Raw genomic sequence first — 21708 nt, forward strand, 5'->3', positions numbered from 1 at the left:
AAACACGCTTGATGTTACAATTAGTAACACGCAACATGATCACTCCCTGCTTTCATATATTACACTCAGTGTTGGCATTCCAAACATTAATCACTTTTTTTTTATAAACCTATTTATATAGGAGTATATATTATGATATCATTATTATATATTGTATTTCATATATATATTATAATATTGTTCATTATTAGAATGTTTAATTATTGCTTACATAGAATTATTATTATTCACATAAAAGTACACAATCAGACAACTCTAAGTTTTGAGCCATGAGAAGAAGTAAACCCAAATTATGTTTTACCTATGCACTGGATGGTAAAAGCACATGTGCTCCAAGTCATCATAGGAATCCGGTAATCAGCTTCATTTGGAGCAACTTTTAGCCCAACTCTATAAATGGTGGTGGCAAAGAGAATAAGCATCTCCTTGATACTGCTGGAGTATTTTGCTCTGCAGAAGTAAGCCAAGATAATTTCAGTTTGTGAATCACTATTAGTGCTTATTACTTATAGGTCAATCAATAACTAACAAAGTCAAGGCAATTTATGAAAGAATCCTTGAATACAAAGACCTTCTGTCTCTACAGAGGAGAAAAAAAATGAATACACCTGAAAGGTTAGTAGTAAACAAGTACCTTGGTAGAGCAGACTCTGCAAACAAACGTTGTAGAATGCAGAGAATGAGAGCCACCAGGCTGGAACCAACTTGGGAGAACGAAAGAGTTTACTTCTGTACAATACATTATAATCCAAATTCAGAAAACCCAAGTGTTTAAATCAAAGCAAAATTGGGGGGGGGGGAGAACTAGTGCTGTGAATAAGAAAATGTAATTTTAAGTGTGGCAGGGAAAATATGTTCCCTCTCTCCCATCTGAAAAGACACTAAAAATGGAAGGTGGGAAATTTCAAATGCGTTTTAAAACACATTTTTATAGCATTTAAGCTCCTTTAAGCTGGTATTGGGTTAGTTTATACAAATGCACTTATAACTGGAAAAGTGCCTAGGCAAAAACCCATACAGTATTATTTAATGGYTTGTTTGTGTTTTTTCAAAATCATGCATTGGGAACTTGGTAACAGAGATTCATGATGTTCATATTCATTCTCCATATCTCTGCAGCCAAAACAACTGTATCACAAAGTTCTGGGTTTTAGTCAGGCTCATACTGAAACACTAGAATGCTTAACTGCAAACCACAGAATCTTTTCCCTGGAGATAAGTTATCTAGACAGGACTTAATTCAACTTTTTGACAAAGACTTTTTTACAATAGCAGGCATGCATACTTTGCGTATCTATGACAGTTAGTCAGAAGTAATAGCAGCAATAATAGATAAAGTACTTATAGCAGGACCGAGGATGAAGAAAGATAGCAAAGTACACTTCAGAACTATCTATCCATTTACTCTGTCTTAATAGAAGTTTCTGCCCGCTACACTAGAAACAGACAATAAAGCCCTATTCCTCTGAGTAATCTATATTAAATGATTGCATCCAAAAAACAAGTGAAAACTATCTCTGAAACAGACATATAGTAGGAAAATTAAGGCACACAGAAGTTAAATGATTCATCCAGTGGCACATGAAGTGATCTGAAAAACCAGAATTACAGATTAGAAGATTCCAGTCTCCCAGTTTTGCACTAATAACATAAGAACTGCCACACTGGATTCGACCAAAATGTCCACCTAGCTCTAACGTTCAATGAATGCTTATGGAAAAGTCTAAGGAAGCCCACATTCAGATCAAACAGATCAAATGTCTTTCTTTTAGTAAAAATCTTGAAACAGATTATTTTAGGGAAGAGTTAACGTAATGCAGAAAGCACTTCTGGTAACACTTACGAGGACTGAACTCCAAAACTAAGGATGGAATGGAATTCCAGAGCAGAGTTCCCCATTCCTTTGTTGATGAAAGCTGGAGCATTTTGTTTCTCTCCTTCTAGAAAAAAAAAATCAGAATCACAATAAAACACAAAGAAGTTGTTACACTTTTTACAACAGTGTAACAGAAGTGAGACTTTTCATTTTAAACTGGTTTGGAAATAACTGTAAAACAGACCTCACCAGCTAGACTGTCTTCTAATCCTCCTCCCTAAGAGGCATTTTCTTCTGTTCTCAGAAATGTGAGGATTAGAAGTAGTGCTTGGCTGGTAAGGAGAACATGACATAAACAGCAAAAAAAATTTTCCTGTGCTTTAAGAGAGCAAGAAATACGATGATTTTCAGTAACAGTGTTTAGTTATGTTTTCTAAAACACTCATGTATTTATTTTGGCTCCTTTAATTTAAATCTACTCCTTCTTTACTACATAGTAGTCAACGCAGAAGTTTCATTAACTCTTTATGTTAGTTGGCTGCTATCTTCTCCCAGTGTACATAATTCTCTTCCACAGGGAAGAAGGAAAGAAGTGAACAGAGACGTGAAATTAGGAGAGGGTGCTATGAAATCAAGACATCATCTCAGAAAGGGCCATGACTTTATCCCTGAAAACTGGCACCACATTTTCCAGACTGTCTTGATAGATAGCAAATTACTTCCTTTATTTGAAATTTTCTGTTGATATTAGTTGAAAAATATATTAGAGAGCCCACAGAAAAGCTCGAAAATGAAGACAACAAACCTTTAGCGTTTTTCACACTGTAGCCAGATATCCTGACTATAACAATCTCCAGCCACCTAGCCAGGGACAGAATTTGAGCTACTGCCTCTGCATCCTCACTGAGAACAGAAATGAAAAGCAGCTGTTACTTCAACAGTCAAAGCACCACCTTATGTTAAAAACACAGGACAACATTTATGAAAACACTCATTAACTCAGTATTGGCATAGTTCTGCAGGCTTTGTAAGTTTTGAGAAAAAAAAGTATGTACAAATTGAAGAGTTACACTAAGAACTCAAAGTACTTTCTCATTTGATATATACTCCAAAAGATAGTCAGTCTAGAAATGCATTACAGAAAAAGATTTTGGTGACCAAAAGATATGCATTTTGTAATGGTCAATAAGGATATAAGCAGTCCTTTATGAGGTTAGGAAAGTTAGCTCAAATTTTCCTTTAAGATATTCGAAGAGCCAACCCCTCTCCTTGAAGYCCCGATAGTGTTTTTGTTTTTGAATTAAAGACTAGGCAATCCTGGTAGTTCACCTGTTTATTTTTTGAGCCTGCAATGGAACAATAGGAATCACAGTATTGCACAGAGACTTGCAAAGTGGACAAAGGTACTCTCCGTTCTCCAAGTCAAATATCTGTTCAACATGCAGACGTTGGCGAAAGTTCAGCTGCATGGCTTCAAAATACCTACAACATTGAAAGGAAATTGCTAGAAAGCAGAATGACTCAAATGTGACATGAAAACAAGTGTTCGGGTAGTTAAAAGTGTTATCATCTAACAGTACCTATCCAAGGCAAACAGGTCTCTTTTCCTCTATTTGATTTATGTGCTTGGACATGAAATTAAAATTAAAGCTTTGAGCACATATATGAACTCATGCAAAAATGCATGAAGTACCACTCATGCAAAAATGATGGCAAGTTTTCCTTGCTTTTAATATCCTTTTCATGTATTTTATTAACATGTTTACACTCAAACAGTCCTTAAATTTTTTAGTATTCTCTCTCAACATCTTCAAAACAATGAAACATTGTATCTAACATCTCTCATACACAACTCACTACAGTGAATTTGGAACAGGATATAGCATACAGTTTTTATTTACTTTTAGGAAAACCTAATGGTAACATTTCACAAATGACTAAAATTATTCATGGCAATGACCATGTCTCATGATTAGACAACAAAACTATAGCCTTGTTTTAATATGAAGAGAGCAAAATTTGTATTATAATATCACACTTGAGCTATTTTAAACTCAAAAGGAACCTAAGTAATAACTTTGATCTTTTCACAGGTTTCATTATAATTCTTCCCTCTCACTGGATAGGGTAAGCCTTCAGATTTCATTAATGTCTCAGTGGTAGACACTATTAGGAACAAGAAGACCCAACAATGAAATCTGCCTGCCTGAAGACAAGCAACTAAATTCAGTAATAATGTTCAGACTTGTTATGTAGGATCTTAAAGACAGATTGGAAAGTATAACTTCCTGGCAAGAGTAATAAATAATTATTACTTTGATTTAAATTACAACATTTTAAGTGGAAAAATAAAATCCCATTTATCTAATAAGAGAAAGTGGTGGGGAAATATGAAAAAGCCCTTACCATTGCAGATTATTTATGAAAGTATTCTAGGTAATCATCAAAAACGTACAATTATTTTCCCAAATTCACTAAACATAATTATGTTATTGCAACTCCTCCTCCTCATATATGGTAACTACACAAATATTCCACTCATTCTGAACTTGTACTGTCTTAGGCAGTTGAGAGATTTGTAGTATTTTTACGATGCACAGATACTAATATTCCTCCAAATGATGCCTGCCATACATTTTATTTTAGTTTTTTAAGTAAGTTAGAATGTCTGTTATGTAATAAATAGACTATGCTCAAACCTTCTGTGTCATCCCGTATGAAAAGAGCCTGTTGTCCATTTTAATCCCATTTACCCACACAGCAAGTCATCTTTTCTTAAAAAGGGCAAGGGAACTGAGCTCCAGTGATGCACTACTTAGATCTACGTAGATGTGGATGGATCTGCCAAGAGCAGATGTATTATACTCAAGGAACATATTTTCATATCATTTTAAGTGTGTGCACCTATTTATTTTGTATTGGTGTTTTATTGTAAAGATATACACAAAGAAAGCAAATGATAACCACTAGAAGTTTAGTTAGGCTTTTTAGAGTAAAATGACACATGCATAAATAACAAGCCTCAAGAGACTGTCTGTATTATTCAACAATACAAAGTCACTTGTAATTGCATGACCCAACTCTCTATCTGCTGATAATACTTCAGTGGGATTAACTTTCTAACATTATTTCACAGCATCTATCTTCTTTAGACTTGCCAGATCTATGCGGAGTCAAAGGCAGACAGCATTAGCCTTGCTCTCTGTAATCCTACAAATGTAGCTGTGGAGAACCAGGATGCCTTACTCTGCAAGGTAAGTAACTTGGTCTTTTAATATTTCAGGTTGTATTCTAACTCAAAACACTCAGTCTAAATCCTGGGCTCTCTTGAACAACAGGCATCTTGTAAAGTCTGTAAGTGCTTATAGATACTTCTGTCTTGCTCTTTATTAAGATTTTATTCACTGTGAAATGAAAGCATTGGTAGATTTAACTACTCATAGTCTAGTTTAAATGCCAGAATCTCATCTAAAGACTGACTGGGATAAGTCTGCTTCATCCTTAAGTACTGACATGGTGACAGACTTTCGGAGTCAAAGAACTACTGTTGTACAACTGTGATTTGGAAGATTCTGACCGTCTTGCATGGGATGGCTAAAGGATATATCTGCTAGCTATGGTTTCTTATTCTTCACCAATTTTATCCTATTGGTTTCATTTGCATAAATTAATAACTCCTACCAGACTCTCTGGGTCATAAAATGCACTGAGGCTTTTTGATGATGCTATTTTTTGTCAGTTCAAAACTTCTCTTGTGCCAGACTTATATTTTCCTTCGGTGAGTACCAGACAGTTTGACTTCTTAATTAAACATCCATGTATTGCACTATGTTTTCAGTGTGCACTTGGATGTTTCAGAAAATAAATAAATAGAAAATGTGAAAAAACCCTGCAAAGGCATAGCCTTACTTCTGCCAGCAGGCCGCGTGCATCACATGACCGCAGCTTCCTGTGTGTGTTCCACACGGCAAGTCAGGGTGCATGAAAAGAGGGTCTAGCGTATCTAGAAAGACACAGTAGAAGAAAATTACAGAAAGAACAATAACGTAGCTTTCAATCAATATGAGCAGAAATGAACAGCATACACAGAGCACAAGCCTTAGGTTTTTCTTTTTCCACAGTGTGCATAGTCAAATTAAAGTTCTGTCTGGGTAGCTCTTGCAGATCAATATCCTAACAAGGGAACCACAAGACAGAGCTCACTTACGCTACTGCAGGCTTAGTTTTCCACTAATTACCATGAAAAAGGACAAAAATCCAAAAGCAATGGTAAATCAGTTAGGAAAAAAAAGGTTCTTCAGCACTGGAACGGCTCTGTGGTCGTATCCAATATAACTAAAGTTTCTATGGTGTTTGTTCTTGTATTTTAAAATGAAAGAAGATGAAACTGTTATGGTCAAGAAAAACTAATCCCCTATACTTTCACAAGCAGATATCAAGCCACTGGAGTGAACAACACTGCTGAATAACGAAGTCAAATCTACCTTTCACTAATCTTGCATAATTTTTTAACAGCAACAGCTTTATGAGAATTTAACAGTGTTGTTATCAAAATTGCTCAAAATTGCTGTTATCATTAGTTCACTGTTAAAACGAGTAATGGATCAAACAGGATTCTGTATGAGTCTGTCCTGGGTCTGGTACTACTCAGTATTTTTCTAATGACCCAGATGAAGAAATACAGAACACCTTATTAAGTGAAACCACTTGGCAAAGGTTTGCAAGTATGTTGTAGAATAGGATAACAGTCGAAAATAACCTTGATAAATAGGAGAAAGTGCTCAACTCCTCTTCAGGATTCTATTCAACATTCAAGAGACTGTACTCGTATACTCAAGCAGAAATAACCAACTGCACAAATACAGAATGAAAAGCTATTCCCTAGCTAGTAGAGTCATTAAAAAAAAAAATCATTTTGCTTTACAATCTGACCATGAATAACCTGAAATAACCTGATGTAAATATACATATGTGTGTGTGTGTATGTATATATATATATATATACACATACACACACACACACACACACATACTATATATATATATATATATATCTCTGAAAATAAGCAGGAGTATAAACTGCAAGATATCTGAAGTAATCTTTCTACTTTACATAACATAGGTATGACCTAGCTGGAATGGAGCATCCAGCATTGGGCACTACACTGTATTTCCAAGTGGAAGGGGAAAGATGTGGAACAACCGAAGAAAGTCCAGAGGAGAGCCATGACAACAACTGGAGGTCAAGGAAATACAACCTATGGAGGAAGATTAATCACCCTAGAATTGCCTAGCCTGAAGAAGAGACGTAATATTTGACAAATATGCCAAAATGTGCTGCAAAAAAAACAAAAAACAAACAAACAAACAACAACGACGACACACAAACACCCCCCCCCCCAAAAAAAAGTCAAACAAAACCTGTTCTCAATGCCTCAGGGAAAAAGGAAAAAAATAATAAAATTTAAATTCCAAATTGGGGGGGGGGGGGGGGGAAATCAATCAAGGTTTGATGTTAAGAAAAAAAACTTAAAAAAAGAAACAGCAAAAGTGCCCGAACAGACTCTCTGGGAGATAACAGAGTTTCCCAAACTGGAGGACTTTAAAAACAGGTTGAAGAAACATCTGTTAGGGAAGATAAAAACCAATTGTAACATCCTGCCCACACAAAGGCAATAGAGTAGAAAACACCTTGACAGCATTTTCAGACTTTCAATTATATTGTCTTTCAATACAGCATTTTTAATCCTTCTATGTTAGTTAGCTTCAGTAAGCAAGATTTGAACACGACTAGCTTGGATTTATGATAAAATATGGACAGGTAATCAAAAAATAATGTGTATTGATTGATAAATATTTAATAGAAATTAAATTGCTGTTGTTTTCTATCTCAGTGTTAACATAAATATAATTCAATTTACAGGGGAAAAAAATCAAAATTATCACTTTAACAAATTATTATTTAATACTATAGCATGCTAGAATCAAACTAGCAGTTATTATAATGAGTTATACATCCACCTTGAAGTGGTTTCACCTAAACCACACTTGTCTAGACTGCGTATCAAGTAGGACAGAGCCAAAAAATGTAACAAAAAAAATCAGAATAAGTCATCTTTTTCCTCCTTACCCACAAAACCAGTTATCCTGGTCAAAGAATTAGAATGGCTTACTAAGGTCTTTTCTTGAGAAATACATGTTTGCCATTTCGTGTCACATTATTATTTTTCAAGTGCTTACAAACCAATAATTACTATCATCCTGTATATTTCACAGAATCACAGAATGGTTGAGGTTGGAAGGGACCTCTGGAGATCATCTAGTCCAACCCCCTTGCTCAAGCAGGGTCACCTAGAGCATGTTGCACAGCATCGCGTCCAGGCGGGTTTTGAATATCTCCAGAGAAGGAGACTCCACAACCTCTCTGGGCAACCTGTTCCAGGTCTCTGGGCCTCTAAGCTGGATGGAGTACCCCAGCATTTTTAGTTCTTCCTTGTTCCACTTTTTGGGGGGTTTTTTTGTTTTTTTGTTTTTTTTGGACAAATACTTGTTTGCTATTCTCAGCTCTCTGAGATCTCAACTATCCTTCATACATTTTTAATGATAATTAAAGATTATACTGATAACAATGGTTCTGAGACTGCTTTCAATATTGCTTTAATAATGGCCAAAGTGAATACACTGAAGTTATCTAGATACTGTTTCATCTCTTCTTATCATATTCTGGACTGCCTTTCACTCCTGCTAAAATTAATGGCATCAAGTATCTGGTCTCAAATTATTATTTTTCTTTTTAAGGGGGCAAAAAAGGCATTGAATACTTCAGCTTCCCCTATTTTTCCTATTTATTTTCTTTCGTCCCCATTAAGTAACTGACCAAAATTTTTCTCAAGCCTGTTACTTCCAAAAAGTTTCTGGTTGGTCTTTGTATTTCTTGCTACCAAGATTCATTATGCAATTCCAACTGTGCATGTCTTATTTTTTTATATTCATCCTTGAATGATGTCATATGATCCTTGCTTACTCTTTATTATTTTATGTTGCTGTTATCACTTTCTGGACATGAAAAAAATTTTCCTGAGGCTGCCATATTGGCCTCTGGCAATATTCATTTATTTCCTTCACATTGGGAAAGCTTGTTATTGGACTTGAATAAAAAGAAACCATTCATATTCTCAGACTCTTTCTGAAGTGACCATTCCTATCCAAGTCTTTAAGTTTTACAGTCTTTTTTTTTTTTGGGGGGGGGGGGGCAGATCTAAATCTTCATATGCGTCTCCTTTTTTAGATTTTAAGGCATGAATTTGAGAACAGTTTCAAATCTTTCATTTTCTTTTTATTAAGTAAGGGTAACCTGACTGAAAGCAACTTTTACTTAGGTTCAAAGGATGCAAGTTCTAGGTACAGAACAGTTTGCAGTCTAGAAGAAAAAAATGTCATACCCCCGGAGAGTTCCAGAATTCTGCTCCTATTTTGAGTTAAGGCAGTTGATTTCTGGACACAGGCAGATAATACCATAGCAGCACTTTCCAGCTTTACTTCCTGCTCCTCCTGACAAAGAATACAGGTCAGAACTTCTTTCTCAGCAACAGATGGACCTCGTTTGGGACCCAAAGCAATTTTGGAGCAATCTATTGCCAAAGACATGCTGTAAGAACATAAGTGACACAAATATAAAATAATCAGCTGGCTTTTTCTAAAGAAATAGACATTCTTCCCTTTCATCTAAAATAATTTACTGCTAACATTTCTGGTTTTATACCAAAGTGCTTTAATAAAACAAAATGATGAAGAAACGCTTCAGTCCTCACTAAAGGCAGTCATTTTTAAAAGTAGGAAGTGGAAGGCATTTAACATAGTGTAACACACTGAAATGCATTCAGAGTAGCAGGAAATTCAGAAAACTGTATTCAATACAAATTGGATTAAACATTTTAATCTTACAGAAACGTTAGCTTTTCCTTTCCCATTCTTGGAGAAAACATACTAAAAATGAATGCCACTACTTTATTCAATGCTTTGTGAAATGATAAACTTCCATATAGTTTTAAATGAGATATAATACAAAGTACTAATAATTCTAAATCATTGTTGAACTCTGTGGAATAAGAGAATATGACTTTTTAAAGATCAAAGATCACAGAAGCGACTGAATTTTTTCTTTTAGCAGATATCTCTATTTTCCTGATTAGTTTTGTGCATCCCCAATTAGATCAAAATTATAAATTGTATTAGGCATACCATACTGCTCAAGCACCTCTAGAATGGGAGCAATTCATGCCAGCAAAATTACGGTTTTGCCAAGACAGCTAAACATAGCTTTCCTTACACTATCCTCCCAAAGTTTAATAAACCATTCCAGAATACCCAAAGTTTTGCTTCAACATCCACAGTTCGAGCATCTTGACAGCAGCTGTCAGTTAAAAGCTGCACTGCATCACACTGCCTACCGAGGTAGTCATGCTAACAAAAGTCTGTGGCATAAAATTGAGAGATTACTGCAAGCGACTGCTGTTTTCACTCATACACAGCAATGTTACTCTCATTATCCACCACTCATGAATAACAAAATTCTTTCAGTTGTAATTGGGTCTCTATTTCAAATATTCATCTGGTAATGCAGTCTTCCCTCTAGTCTGACTTCTTAAAAAAATACATTAAAAAAAAAAAAAACTAAGAGGAGGAATCTAACAATGAAAAGCCCTAATCAAATAAATTCAGTGCACACAATAAAAGACAAGGATACATTAAATTTGTCACAAATGTTAAAATCACAATAACTAAAATTGCTGTTAATATGCACTAATATTAGGATTTATGATAACAGATTAAATAAGTTGTTTCTCTAATACAAACAGTCAGGTAAAATACCCAATGTCTTCAGTATGAAATTACACTGAAAAGCCAACAAACAAAAATAGCAGCAGCTTGAGCTACAAGAAGCATATTTTCTTCATCACAGCCTAACTTTAACATATATTGGCTTTTAGATTCTTTCCAAATCAGATACCTAAAAGTTTTCATATACAGTAGACAATCACCTCCAAAATTACAGTGATGTCAAACTCAGCAGTTTTCTAAAGACATTTTTCAAATGTTAGGTAATATAAGTATCTTTCACTTGAAGAAATAGTTTTCTTATAGTTTTTCTTATGCTGTTCTATTAAGTGATTACACTTTTGACATTAGCATAAATATGTTAGTTTATATATAATTCTGTAGTAGAAGACTACTTGAAAGTAAATACTGGCACAAGTTGCTGACTGGGATGATACATTCTGTTGCCCGAGTGTGCTCCAAGATTTTTATGGAGCAGAACCACTTCTAGTTAATGAACTCTTCCCATCAGAACTCCGGATGTCTCTTTTTTTCTTACCTTTCTTCCTCCATTAGAGCATCTTCTTTCCCCTGCATCTCCAGTGTGTTTTCATACAGGAGCTTGTGGGTTTCAATGAAATTCCTCTGCAGAGCAGACATCTGGGCCATTATCTTCTGACGATGCAACCTAGCTGCTTCTGCCTTTCTCTTCCGCTCAGCTTTCTCTTTGTCCTGAGTGCTCTGTGTCTTACAGAAAAAGAGAATAAAGAAATCACAGGCAACAGAGAACATCAAAAAAATTAGCAGAATTCTTCCCCAAGTACATGCATTCTAATCACTGACATCAAATTCCTTAACTAACCTGACAACAGTTTGATGATGAAGTTAATTGCTATGTGAAAAAACGTAAAACTACAATGTTAACTAGGACCACTAAACAGAACAAAGAAGAGATCTTCAGGGGTTTGCAAGAGGTCACCTAGTACACTCCCTTTCCCAAAGGGAGGATCAATAATACCTGATCCATTTTTGTTTGGAGTTAGTCTCATCTATTCTTAAAAAACTTTGGTGAACTCCACAAGCTTCCTGGCAAAATACTCGTGTTTTGTTTTTCTCACCGTAAGCAAAACCTGTAAATGAAATCCGTACTGAGTAGTCTAAGTCTCCCTTTCAGAAACTTAAGAAAATTTTATCCTGAACAATCTATGAAGGACATAGCAAACATATATTGCCTAAATTTTTGTGGCAGCATTTTATGTATCTAAGGATATTTTCCCTCATTCTTCTTTATTATAGACTGGACAACTCTCCTTCTAGTATTTCCTCATCTATCATGTTTTCAAAAGTTATAAACATAGTTAGATACTTTAATAACACGGAATTCAAAAAACACAGGCAGACATAATTAAAATACACGAAACCTAATTCCTCTTATTTAACTGCTGTGGTAAGGTTAGAGCCATGTATGCAATGACTGACTAAGAGGCAGCTGGGCAGCAAGCTGTTGCCAAACAGAACATGTCAGAGCCAGCTTGCTTGTATTACCCTTAGACAGGGAGCCAACTGGATTCTTCTCTTCTGTTCAGCTGCCAATTTTAAAAAATGTATAGGACTAAATCTCTGAAAACTCCATTCCTCTGTGTCATTTGACAACTGGATTCAAAAGTTATTTTGAGGGGAGAGGGCAGAGACTGATACACAGACAGAGCAATCACATAAGCCTAATATCTTTATACAATCAAGGTAAAGCAAATTAACCTCTTGGTGGCTCCTGTAAATTACAAGACATCATTTTACGTGGATTTGCATTTCTAAGTATTGCACATACTGACAACATAACAGAAAAGGTGATCAAATCACTAAGATAACAAAAGCAGAACTGAACAGACACTAATCCCTTCCTGATTTTCTGCAACTGTTTACTTAACTATATTTGGAAGGCCATCCGTGCATAGCATAAATTTGATTTTTAAATATCAATCTTCGAACCCAAATACTTTTTGTAGGCAATATGTCAGAAATTAATACCTAAAATGATATTTGTGTATAACGATAACTGAATTGAGTCACCTATTTGAAAACAGCCATTCAAAAAGTTAAATACAAAGCTTCCAGAGAACATTTTTTATTATTACCTCATCACCTTTTGTAACTTCCGAGCCTGAGGTAACTGCTACTGTTGCCAAACTAGATTTTTCTCTCAATCTTTTCACTGTGTCAAACATCTAGAAATAGAGACTTAGATGTTAAAAAATAAGATACAACTTGGCTGTAATTGCAATACAGATAGGACCGAAGTTCTTGATACTCGTTTTCACATTGTTTTCAGCATTTCGAATGGATGAAACCTATCGCCATACTCCTAAATGAGAAAAGCATCTATCTGAGCCAGTAATGTACAGCCCTGTAGTACTGCTGTGTCTGTACCCTAAATCTGAAGAGCACCACCAGTATGAAAGTAAAATTCTAATATCTTCAGTCCTCCAGCACTGCCAGCCATTAGTTAGATCAGCATAACTTAAGTTTTAATACAAGCAGCTGCTAACAATCTTTCTGATTTTATAAACCTTTATGTATCTTTTGCTATTGTATCAAAAATATGAGGAATAAAGTCTATATTAAAAAATATCATTACTGGAATGAATTATTGACCTAACACTTGAAGTAGCAAATACAATGATTTGTAAAGTGTTAATGCATAGTGTTCAAAAAACTTCATCTCATTGGGGGGGAGGGGGGGGACATTCAACAGAGTAAGCGTCTCAAGAAATAACCTCAGTTGTAAACACTAAGGGGTTACATATAGGGGTCATAACATCTTTCATAAAGGCTTTCTGATTTACTGAAATCAGATCGTACTTATCTCCCCCCCGTTTACCTGCAGAATCCAACTGACTGTGTCCTTTTGTGCCTCTAATTGAGGAACTCTCTTTAATTTTTCCAGAAGCATTAATATGTTCACAGCATTCAAGGCTGAGCTTCCCATTCCTTTACAAAGGGAGAAAATAGAAACGCACAGATCTTAGAAAAAAAACTAGTCAACATCTTAATGTATCTACAACCATGGACATGACTTAAAATACTGCTAGTTATATAACAAACATCCACCCACAAAACCTGTATAGTCACAGTTCCATCTGACATTCATCTGTTTATTCCAATTAAATATAGTATAAACTTTCCCCATCATCAATAACCTTCGCTATTTTTAAAAGCAAAGCAGACAAAACAGAATCACCTATTGGCTTCAAAGAGAAGCTGTGGTGCTCAAGCTACTTTATATAAGTTTGCTAAAAACTCACTACGCAGAAGTGCATTTCTGTTATAAGAACTGTTATAGTTTCACTAATTATTATTTTCTTCCTCACACCTTGGTAACAGCTTATAACAACATTTTTAAGCCATTCTTTAACAAAAGTATATTTGAAATTGGGACCACTCTTCAATTAGATTTCTTTTACAGCACTTTCCATTTGAAATAAGTAAAATGAAAATTCACATTTTAAAAAGTGACACAAAAATATTACAAACCCCCTTTTTTTAAGTATCATCAGAAGGTATTTTTAAATCCTTTATGGAAATGTATAAATGTGGTTTTGGTTTTTCTGGTAATGTCTGATAAACCATTTTTATCAAGACAGAAACTTATTAACACACTGTTTATGCATGGTGCTTTTTACATTTGAAACCTTGCACATGCTGACTTCCATGGACCTTCATCCAAGTCCAGAGCATCCTGCTAAACCAGTCTAACGTATTACACATATGAAAACAAGAACTGGCTATAAGCATTGTCAAATGCCAAACTAAATTGACAGAGAATTCTCTCACTAACATCTCTCAGTTGTAATTATTTTTAGTGCATTCCTAGAGTTGTCATGAAGCTTTCTAGACAGAAATATGTTCAATTTGATGGCAATGCTGCTTCTTGCTAAACAATAGGAAACAATTAAAAACAAAATATTAAATGGGAGTATTTTTCAAACTCAATGACACCTCTTTTCACAACACTTTTGAAAAAAGAAATAAAGGCAGTTCAGTAGCTTTTTGGTTCCTATTACTGTTTCACCTCTCAAGTGACAATTATGTCCAGCTTGATAAAGGAATTTCTTTGTATTTATTCTTATACAGTGAAGGAGAAACTCTACAAAAGATGAATAACGAAAGATTATTTAGAAAATGTAGATTCCAACTCCCACTCACTAGCCTTAAATATAAGGCTAGGAAATGCTCTCTAAGGATTTGGAGGAGCCAAGCAAAAGAAGAACAAAAGCACACTTCATAGCCAGCAAGGTTTGCTTCTATTGTCGCCACCATAGTAAAAGACTAACTTGCAGGTAAATCAATACCTGTACAACTCAGGAGACAGTTCACTTTAAACGACTGCCATTTCTCTAGGAATTCTTATAATTCTTTGTTTCCATTTCAATAATCCTCTTGTAGAGGAACCACCATTGTCAGCCACCTAAAGCCAGTATTATTTTTCCATTTCCTTCCCAGGAAGAGGAGCACATCTCCTCTTCAACATATCTGTCAACTGGAAACAAAGGAAACTACTCAAAACCTGGTTTACTTATTATTCCATAGAAATATTTCAGCAGTTTTTAACTCTATAGTAAAAAAAAGAATCCTGACTAAAAAATTGAATACTTTCTTCTAGTTTATTGTCCATACAAGATTAAGCTAGACTAATTTACTCTATCCTTTCAGAGAAAATGAAACGTACTTGTTGCTTTGTGATAAAAATCAAAGGTTACTTCTTCCTCTGGAGACTTCTGTAACTGCTGCTGCTCTTCTAATAACCCTAGAGAAAGGAGATGAAGCACCTAGAAGAGATAAAAGTAGTAAAACTCATTCACTGTCAGAGGTCTGAAAAACTAGTATATAAAACTGAGAATGTTCACTATAGTTCCCTACTATACTTTGATTATATATACGAACACACACAAGAACCAGAAAAAGTGCAAAGATCGTACATGAAAGGTATGACTCCAAAGCCCAATATATTTATCTTTCCCATGTATTCCTTGCATCTGTTTTAATAAACTTGCACACATTTCACATTATTTACACATGAATCTGTCATTTTGCTGACATAAATCTATGAATATTTGGTTAATTCCATAAACCAAAGATTAGCAGGTAGAGCAATTAAATAATCTATGCACTCTAATTGACATAGCTGATTAATTGAATCATTTGATAAATTCAGGCCCTGACCCTATAAATACAAAAAAAAACATACCTAACTTTATGCTTTAAAAAATGAGATTACTGACACTGATAAAGTCATGGAGGTAAAATGAAATTTGTAAACATTTGCAAAATTACATTATTTCATGACTGAGACCCCAAAGACATTTACATATTTGGTGACTTTGCAGCTTACAGGATCACATAACTAATTTCTTTAACAAGATCAAAAGGTTCCCAATTTGTACATGAAGTTTCAAAAAAGGAAAAAAAAAAAAAATCAGGTAAGAACAATCACATCTTGAAACTGATGAGGCAACACAAAAAAGCAAAACAGAAAACTGATGAACATCCTCATTTTAATACTGTTGTGCTTTGCATTTCAATTTTATGTTAGAGGTTAGAAATATTTTCTTCATCGGTAAGATTTATAAAAACAGGTTTGGGGGTCAAAAAACCATTTCCTACAATTCAGAGTTTACCTTTACCCATTTTGATATATCGTAAACAGTTAACAGACTTGATACAGGAATCACCATGGGAAAAATACCAATGCTAAGCATACCATTTGGATCATAGCTTCAGTCCACAAGTGGGTTTCCAGTTCTACTGCTCTCTGAAGGATGGTGCGCATTATATGCATCATAATATCACAGTTCAGAAGCCTCACCACGTTGCTGAATGCAGGACTGAAGTCTGGAGGGGGTGGTGGTGGCAATGCTAGAAAATAGTAATATGCAAATACATTAATAAGCATACTGGCTTTTCATGAAAGATTACACACAAGAAGTAGAGAGAGCAAATATACTGCTACCTATTGAAGGAACAACCAGATCTTTTCAATCAATAGAAACATGACCAAACACCATTGCTTGCCCAAGTCAGCTCTTATCTTTGGAAAAACTAAGTGCATTTAATTAGTTTTATAATAAAATACATGCAAACTAAGCTAAACAACCTGTTGTCTGGTATCTAATCATGTATTTTTGAGCTAATATTGAAAATCTGTGGTACAGTGTCTCACGCAGAAGCCACATGGAACCTTGGTGCCCACTAACAACAGCTCAGTTCACAGTGTACCCTTTCCCTACCTATTTCCTTAGTCTCAAAAAGCTTCTAGGAATGTAGTACCCTTGAGACCTCCAATCTTTTGATACTTTAGATTGAAATGGAATTACAAGAGTTACTGACAGAGACAGCATGGCCATATAAAAGCACAAAATATCTTGCAACGTACTGGGTAGCCTCAGGGGAATACACACCAGCTACAAACAGCTATCTTCCTATTTTAGAAGGACTGCATTGCCTCATTAAATGAAAGCAAGTTTCTCATAAATATATCTGAATATTGGCATTTTAAGAGTTCTACAAAATAAATACTTTTCTACATCCCTGTTAACATTTTAAGTCTCTAGAGTGACTGGGGGGGAAAAAAAAGTATTATTGAACAGCTGTCAAATGTGTTAAATGGAAGAAACCACCAAAAATAATCTGCATATTTTTTTCCCCACTTTCCTCATTGATTTGCCAGATGTCAATCTTCAGAGTTACTTGTAAATGAAGGAAATTAAAATTTGTCATAGAGAATGTGATTTCCAAGTTAACTATGTCCCTCTAAGTGACAATGTCAATTTATTCTTCTTCAGTTCCACAGATCCCAAAGTCAATAAAATTCACTTAGAATGAATTTCAGCCATATTGAATGTGAAATGCTGTAGTGCTCCTGAATGCATACAAAATCAAAGTACAGTTTAGGATAGAAAGCAAAGATTAAGGTATTCAACTGAAGGTAAAGGGCAATTTGGGAAGAGAAATATAATTATCTATTGTAATTAACAGAAGTAGGCAATATCTCAGTTGATTTTATTAAATTGCTTATTGTACACAATTGTTCAGTCTACAAAGTCTTCCTCAAAACAGCTCAATGTTTGTGACCTGAACGGATAAAAGTAAACTCAAAGGGGAAATAATGTTTGTGTTACAACAGAAACATGCAGTTTTATTGCTTTATGTATTGGCAGCTTTTAAAAAGAAAATTGTGATTTATAGGACTTAAGACTCCAGATATTTACAGACTGGTGACAAGCACTAGTTTCTGCAGCAGTTTTCTCTACGTGGCACTATGATGTCTTAACTCYATGTCAGAGAAACAAGATGAAAAAAAAAAAAGTTTGTCTCCCTATTTACTCTACCAGGACTCAAAGATATTAATTTTTATCAATGGATATTATGTTGTGTTGATTTGCCTACATTGAAATTAAACTGTAAATTCCAAAATTCTTATTTTTATTTTTATTTTTTTAAGGGAAATAAATGTCAAGTGCTAACTAATTATGATTACCACATATCACAAGAAAGTCAAACTTTTGATATGAACTCAGTTATCCTGTTATAAGTCACAAGCCACCTCCCAAAGCTCTTATTTTATATGCACTACTTGCAATACTGAACTATCACATTTGTTGATTTGATGATAACAAGTCCAAGTTTACCTTCATCTCTGTTTTCTTGTTTTCTTCTTTTTTTCTGTGTATGCTCAGCCTATAGAAAAGGTAGTGTTGTTATACCAGCATCTCTACAGGAGTATGTACGGAAACAATCAGAAACCATAGACTAGCAAATGTGGTAAGATACACAGTGAATATATACTCATGTAAAAACTTTTCTTAAATATGTTTAATAATATTACATTTCAATTTTGTAGTAGAGGTTAACAATCGGAATCTTTTCTTCCTCATTTGAGATATATAAAAACAAATTTTGGGGTCTTCCAATGCAAAGGTAATTCTTAACATGTTTTGTTCTTAGGACAAATAGTTAACAGAGATAATACAGAAATCATCTTGGGAAAAACAGCAATGCAAACCATACCATGTCAATTTATGTTAACAATGTTAACTTCATTAGGTTTTGTTTTAAAGTTAGCTGTACGTATAACTTCCTAGATCAACTTCTTGATAATCCATCATCTTAACTCCTTTGATTCAGCAAAATTATTTAGGACATCGAAAAGCATGTACTGCTTTTATCTTTGAGAGCGAACTTCACAGTTCCTACCTTGCTGTGCTGGGTCTTAGTATAGTGATAAAAGAACATATTGAACTCCTTCAGGCATTCATCCTTCAATTCATAAACTCCATGACCAGATACACCTGGTTTCCTTAAAAAGGAATTTTTCATGACATAGATTATTAATGCAACTTCAGCACATCTTTGAAGATGTACAAACCAATAACACAATTTGCTTCCCAAGGAAATGCTAATAACAAAATGCAATAGCAATGGTAACTTCATCAACTTAAGACCGATAACTGCACCTACTCTATTCTGTTTTTTAATTTTGGATACTGTATGCTATGATAAATCATACCCAACAAGAAACATTTCTAGTTTACACCAAACCATGAACATGCCATTGACAGGTAAATTAGTGAAAGTAGTGAACCAAGCCTGGATTGCTCAAAAACAAGAAGGGGGAATTGTGGAAGAATGGTTAAGTGAAAAGGGGCATGATCTCTTAGAAGTGAGCAATCCTGTCTTCACAATAGAGGGAGGATCCCTGCGGCTATGTGAACTGTCCTTGAGCATTCCTAGACCATTACAGAAGGGGAAGATAAGTAGTGGTAAACAAGTAAAGGAGGGGGCTGATAAGCCCCTCCACGGGAACAGCAACTTTGCACCAATCGTGTATTCGCTTTAGGCGCGTGAACAGAGACTGTAAACCAATCATACAGCTACTGCTAGTGCATGCTTATTGCTTGTCTATATATACTCTGTGTAAGCTCTAATAAAGGGAGAACGATCATACTCATATTGAGACTCATCGTTACTCCGGGTCCGTCTCCCACTCCGACATCTGGTAGCAGAGGATGGTTGATTTCCGAGACTACCGATAAGAGGATGGTTGCGCTAAACTAAGATCTCCGAGACTGCGGTAAGCAGCTAGAGGAGGGGAGTGGGAAACCACGGCTGAGAGAGGCGCTGCTTGGGGCAGAAGCAAAGCAGACGCTGGTGCGTGGGGTCGCGCCCCACCTCTCAGGCGCAGCTATGGAAACTGAGGCTGCGGCCACGTTGCTCGTCGGAATCCTCTCTAAGAGAGGGATAGATGCCCCGGCGAAGCAGGTACACAATCTGATCAAGTTGGGACGGCGTTGGGGTCACTTTTCTGACACCCACCTGTTGTTTTTGGTGTCTGAGTGGCGAGACTTTGGGGGAACAATGTGGCAGAAGACGATTGAGGGAGGCGAGAAGGGGGAAAAGGAAATAAAAGCTATTTGTGCATTTTGGAACACCGTACTAGAGACTTTAACAGCAGCGTACCAAACTGTCGAGGAGGCACTGCAAAGGGTGCGGGAGAACTCCGAGGGGGGGGCATCGTCAGCGTCGTCACCTGCCGCATTCCAGAAAGCGGAAGTTTCCTCGGAGCCGGCTGGTCCGAGCTCCGAGGCAAACGCGGAAGTGCACCCGGAGGAGGCTCAAAGAGGGGCGGTGGCCGCGCCCCTTGCTGACCTCAGAGACTCGGGCGGAAAGGAGGGCCGACCCCCTCCTAGTGCTCCCCCCCCGCCGCTGCCTAGCGCGAATGCCCTGCATCCACCGTTGCCGCTGTCTACGCCACCTCAGCGGCCGCCGCCTCTACCCTCCTTCAACGAGACCACCCGCTCGCGACAGACGTCATCAGAGTCTCCTCCACTGCCTTCGTCCAGCGAGTCTTTGGGGGATAACACGCCTGACACCAGAAATAAAGCACCGCCGTCACCAGGAGAAACCGCAAGAGCGCCGTGGGAACTATCGGATCGCCTGAAAAAGGTGGAACTGCAGACACAGGAAAAGGAGAGGGAGGTCCCTCCCTGCTTAATAAATCCCCTTGCCGGACCTCCAAGGGAGTCCTGCTGGAGTGGTATTATCAAGGGCGCTATAATAGAAGGACARTGGAAGCCTGTTGCGGGGTCCGAGGGCCCCACAGCACTGGCATTCCCCGTGCTACAACAGAATGGTCAGGGGAAATGGGAACCACGACTGGAAAATTTTACAAGCTCGTACCACCATCTCAACCTATGGGGGAGGGGCACGAAGCGGCGGCCGCCCCTCAGCGCCAGCACCAGCACCGAGCCGCCGCCCGGCCTCCCCGCCTCCCCCTCCTGCTCCTCCCCCCCACCCTTCCTCCTCCCGCGGTAGCGAGCGAGTGAGATGCCGGCCGCCGGGGCTCGGGCTAAGCACGAGCAGATCCTGGTGCTCGATCCGCCCACCGACCTCAAATCTAAAGTAATGCTACAACCTTTTGACTATGACCCTCAGAGATAATGGCTCTAATTCTCTTCCTTCACCTCTTGTTGTAATTGCAGCCAKTCCAACTGCAATTAAACGATATTGTCATGCTTAATGRCCTACWAAAAATATTAGGAGCCATTAATTGGCTCTGACCAGTGCTAGGACTTTCCACGGAACTGCTACACYCCCTTTTTGAAAAGCTCAAAGGGGACCATGTATCTTTGGACTTCTGACGATGTTTCATCCCAAAAAATTCTTAGTTAATGGAACTGTCCACACTCGAACAAAGCGRTCCACCCACGGCTTTATGTCAGGTTGCGATAGTAACGTAGAATTTTGGAATCCAGCAGAACGTATCTTGAGTAGTATTTTTGCAGGAGTAGGGACTGCTCATGCTTTATCACAACAGATTAGGATGCTGGCTTGCAAAAGAAGCAAAAGAAGCAAATGCTACTAGTACTGCTTTAAGCGCCTTATTAACAGACATAGATTCAATTAGATACACCACCTTACAAAATCGGACTGCAATTGACTTTTTGCCATTGGCCCAAGGCCATGGCTGTCAGGACTTTGAGGGAATGTGTTGTATGAACCTGAGTGATCATTCTGAGTCA

General features: G+C 36.8%; 1 protein-coding gene across 8 annotated transcripts in view; it reads right to left on the bottom strand.

The window, feature by feature from the left end:
• The window catches only part of UBR1 (ubiquitin protein ligase E3 component n-recognin 1), a 69944-nt gene that overhangs the window by 16686 nt on the left and 31550 nt on the right, over positions 1–21708 (bottom strand). For 6 of the 8 annotated variants that reach the window (XR_003252812.1, XM_026061596.1, XM_026061595.1 and 3 more), the window contains exons 22-34: positions 18884–18986; positions 18319–18367; positions 16392–16546; positions 15360–15459; positions 13512–13621; positions 12769–12858; positions 11193–11380; positions 9259–9464; positions 5726–5819; positions 3146–3298; positions 2622–2719; positions 1844–1940; positions 302–450 (exon numbers count right to left, since the gene is read on the bottom strand). Coding sequence is in view for 7 of the 8 variants with exons in the window: in XM_026061596.1 (XP_025917381.1) it covers positions 302–450; positions 1844–1940; positions 2622–2719; positions 3146–3298; positions 5726–5819; positions 9259–9464; positions 11193–11380; positions 12769–12858; positions 13512–13621; positions 15360–15459; positions 16392–16546; positions 18319–18367; positions 18884–18986 (1592 nt within the window). In the remaining variant the exon portion in view is untranslated. The remainder of the gene's footprint in view (positions 1–301; positions 451–1843; positions 1941–2621; positions 2720–3145; positions 3299–5725; positions 5820–9258; positions 9465–11192; positions 11381–12768; positions 12859–13511; positions 13622–15359; positions 15460–16391; positions 16547–18318; positions 18368–18883; positions 18987–21708) is intronic. The other 2 variants (XM_026061601.1, XM_026061597.1) reach the window with 2 other exon arrangements.

Source organism: Apteryx rowi, unplaced genomic scaffold, assembly GCF_003343035.1.
Source record: "Apteryx rowi isolate R43461 unplaced genomic scaffold, aptRow1 scaffold_183, whole genome shotgun sequence".
NCBI classification, from domain to species: Eukaryota; Metazoa; Chordata; class Aves; order Apterygiformes; family Apterygidae; genus Apteryx; species Apteryx rowi.